The 2,774-nt window shown below is 34.8% G+C and overlaps 1 protein-coding gene across 1 annotated transcript; it reads right to left on the reverse strand.

The window, feature by feature from the left end:
• Positions 1–832: 832 nt before the first annotated feature.
• On the reverse strand, positions 833–1,684 carry LOC121400479 (vomeronasal type-2 receptor 26-like). Its single transcript, XM_041583637.1, has one exon. The coding sequence runs from the start codon at positions 1,682–1,684 to the stop codon at positions 833–835; it is 852 nt and encodes a 283-aa protein (XP_041439571.1).
• Between the last annotated feature and the right edge of the window lie 1,090 nt (positions 1,685–2,774).

Consider the following 2,774-nt stretch of genomic DNA (forward strand, 5'->3'; position numbering starts at 1 on the left):
GAGGCATTGAGCTCTCTGCACTATTCTTCTCTTTCTATACCTTCAACATTATATTACATTATGCTGGGTTTTAGATCACGTTATGTTAAGACAATTTGCCATTAGTTATATTTCATGTTTGTCAATTTTTGTAATTGACATTTTATTCTGCAATTCTAAAGTTTGGAATTAAAATTGCTTTCAATAACCCTATTAAAAAATTTAGACCTGATTTAGACCTTCAGGACATAAGTGACTTCTCTCTAAAAATAATTTCTTATAAGTCTTGGATGATGGGGAATATTATCAAAATAATAAAGTTAAATAGAACTGAACAAGAAAATAAAAAGAATAAATCATTTTTGTTTGATACATTTTTGGAGACTATTTATTGGCTTTTGAAAATTTTCTGTTCCCCATTTGGATGAATAAATCATGTTTGTAATCAATAAAAAACCAGGAATGTTTCCATCCTTATTGTATTGCCTCTTGTATGGAATATAGAGGGACTGAAAGTGTATATGGCTGTCTGGTATACTACATTTAACCAGGGGTGTAAGTTCTCATTATTGTTCACAAACAAAATGATAATTTTGCTCAAATTCTAATATGTTCATGGTTGGAGTATTAAGATAATACTGTATAACTTACCGTTTGAACACCATTTAAATATAAAAATGCAGTATAGAAGAATCTGAAAACTCAAGCCCATTGGAATCTTTGAGTTTATTATGGATTTTTTCTTTATTGATATCTATGAAAAATGTTCTTTTTATCACATCTCTTGTGTTTAGTCAATAGAATAGAAGTATAATATATATATATTCGCCATTGCATCTATATAAGCAAATCTCTATTTATTTGGGTTCCCTAGTAAGTACTGTTTCGAGTTCATCTCTGGCTTTAATAAAATAATGTAACATTTTGGGAGAAATATACAGAAGAGAAGGCCACAGCTTGAAGTGATTATGGCAAATATCTCCACACACACAGTGTTTTTGCCTTTGGTGCTCAGATAGGCCGGGATCATTGTGATCCAAACACTGCAGAAGAGCAACATGCTGAAAGTGATGTACTTGGCCTCATTAAAACTGTCTGGTAATGTCCGAGCCAAGAAAGCTACAATGAAGCTCAAAGATGCCAACAATCCCATGTAGGAGAGGACAATGTAAAAGGCAACCACTGAACCCTCGTTGCACTGAATGATTATTTTTCCAGGTTCAGAAATTATATTGTATTCCACAAAGGGAGGAGAAATAGACAGCCATAAAACCGTTATCAGTATTTGAATGAATGAACAAACAAGAACAATATAATGTGACAGTTTTGCTCCTACCCATTTACTCCAAGAGCTTCCAGGCTTTGTGGCTTTGAAAACAATATAAACCAGGATAGTCTTAGCTAGAACACAAGACACAGCTATGGAGAAGGTGTTTCCAAATGATGTTTGCCTGAGCATGCAGGTTATATCAGAAGGACGACCAAGGAACAGAAACACAGAGAGGAAGCTCAGCTTGATGGAGACAAGGAGAATAAAGCTCAGATTGCGATTATTGGCTTTCACTACTGGAGTGTTTCGAAACGAAATAAATATTCCCAATATAACTGCCCCTACCGTAAACAATATCAAAGAGTTCATTGTGAAGGCTATGCCTAAGTAATCATTGTCATAAGAGAGGAACTCAATTTGTTTCTCAATACACATAGTTTTTTCATGATTTGGCCACTCATTGTCTTGACATCTTAGGCAATTTTCCATATCTGCAAACATAGAAGACAATTAAAAGGTTGGGTTAAAGAAGTGGAACATGTCCCAAGTCATTCCTTAATTCTGATTTGACATTAAGCAATTTAAATACATTTCTTCCTCACCGTTATTTTTATTAAATAATCATGTGAGAATGTATTAAAAGATGTAAAATTATTACATAAACGGCATAATAATGTTAACTTTAAAACATGCACAGCTTGTTGAAAAAGTAACAAAAAGCCTGCAACATTCAATAAAATCTTTAAAAGAAGTCGTATGAACAATAAAATATGCAATTTTGTAAATGGAGAATGGACTAACAACATTCAAATGTAAATTTTCTTTCTGAAATATGAAAAATTTTATTCTTTTATTACATTCCCTCAGTAGACTTCAATTTTGATCAAAATACCTACAGGTATATGTTTGAAAGGTCTTCTCCAACTCAAAATTTATTACATTTTAATCCATTCATTTGTATTTTATTTTATTATTCAATTTTGATCAAAATACATATACTGTATGCTAGTTCTTCTACAGCTCAAACTTTTAATGAGCAAAAACATATCTGCATAGGTTCAACCAAATAGCAACTACTAACTTTGATCCTTACATTCAGGGGCAAATGATACATGTCAGGATCTTGTATTGCAGCATCAGCGCGCACGTTCACAAGGGCGCAATCCGATGCTGGCGCACTTTCAAGCAGGCGTATTGACGCACGCGCCCGATGTTCGCGCACGTTCTGACGGACACGCACGTTCTGACGGCCTCGGCTTAAAGAGACGCCGAGCGATATTCTGTGATTCTGATTTTTCTGATTATGCCTTCTGGTTTGCTTCTTGACTATTCTTTGTGGAATTTCCTTTGGATCGATGCTTGGCTTCTGATTCTCCTGTGTCTGACCCGGCTTGCTTCCTGACTTTGATTCTACACCTGCAGTTAAGTGCCTAGTCCTAATTATCTCCAACTACATATCTTCGTGGGCTAACAAGCACTCCTGCTATTCTTTAGATGGGATCGCTCTGTATCATTTCCAGGGCAT

This window comes from Xenopus laevis, chromosome 1L, assembly GCF_017654675.1.
Source record: "Xenopus laevis strain J_2021 chromosome 1L, Xenopus_laevis_v10.1, whole genome shotgun sequence".
NCBI classification, from domain to species: domain Eukaryota; kingdom Metazoa; phylum Chordata; class Amphibia; order Anura; family Pipidae; genus Xenopus; species Xenopus laevis.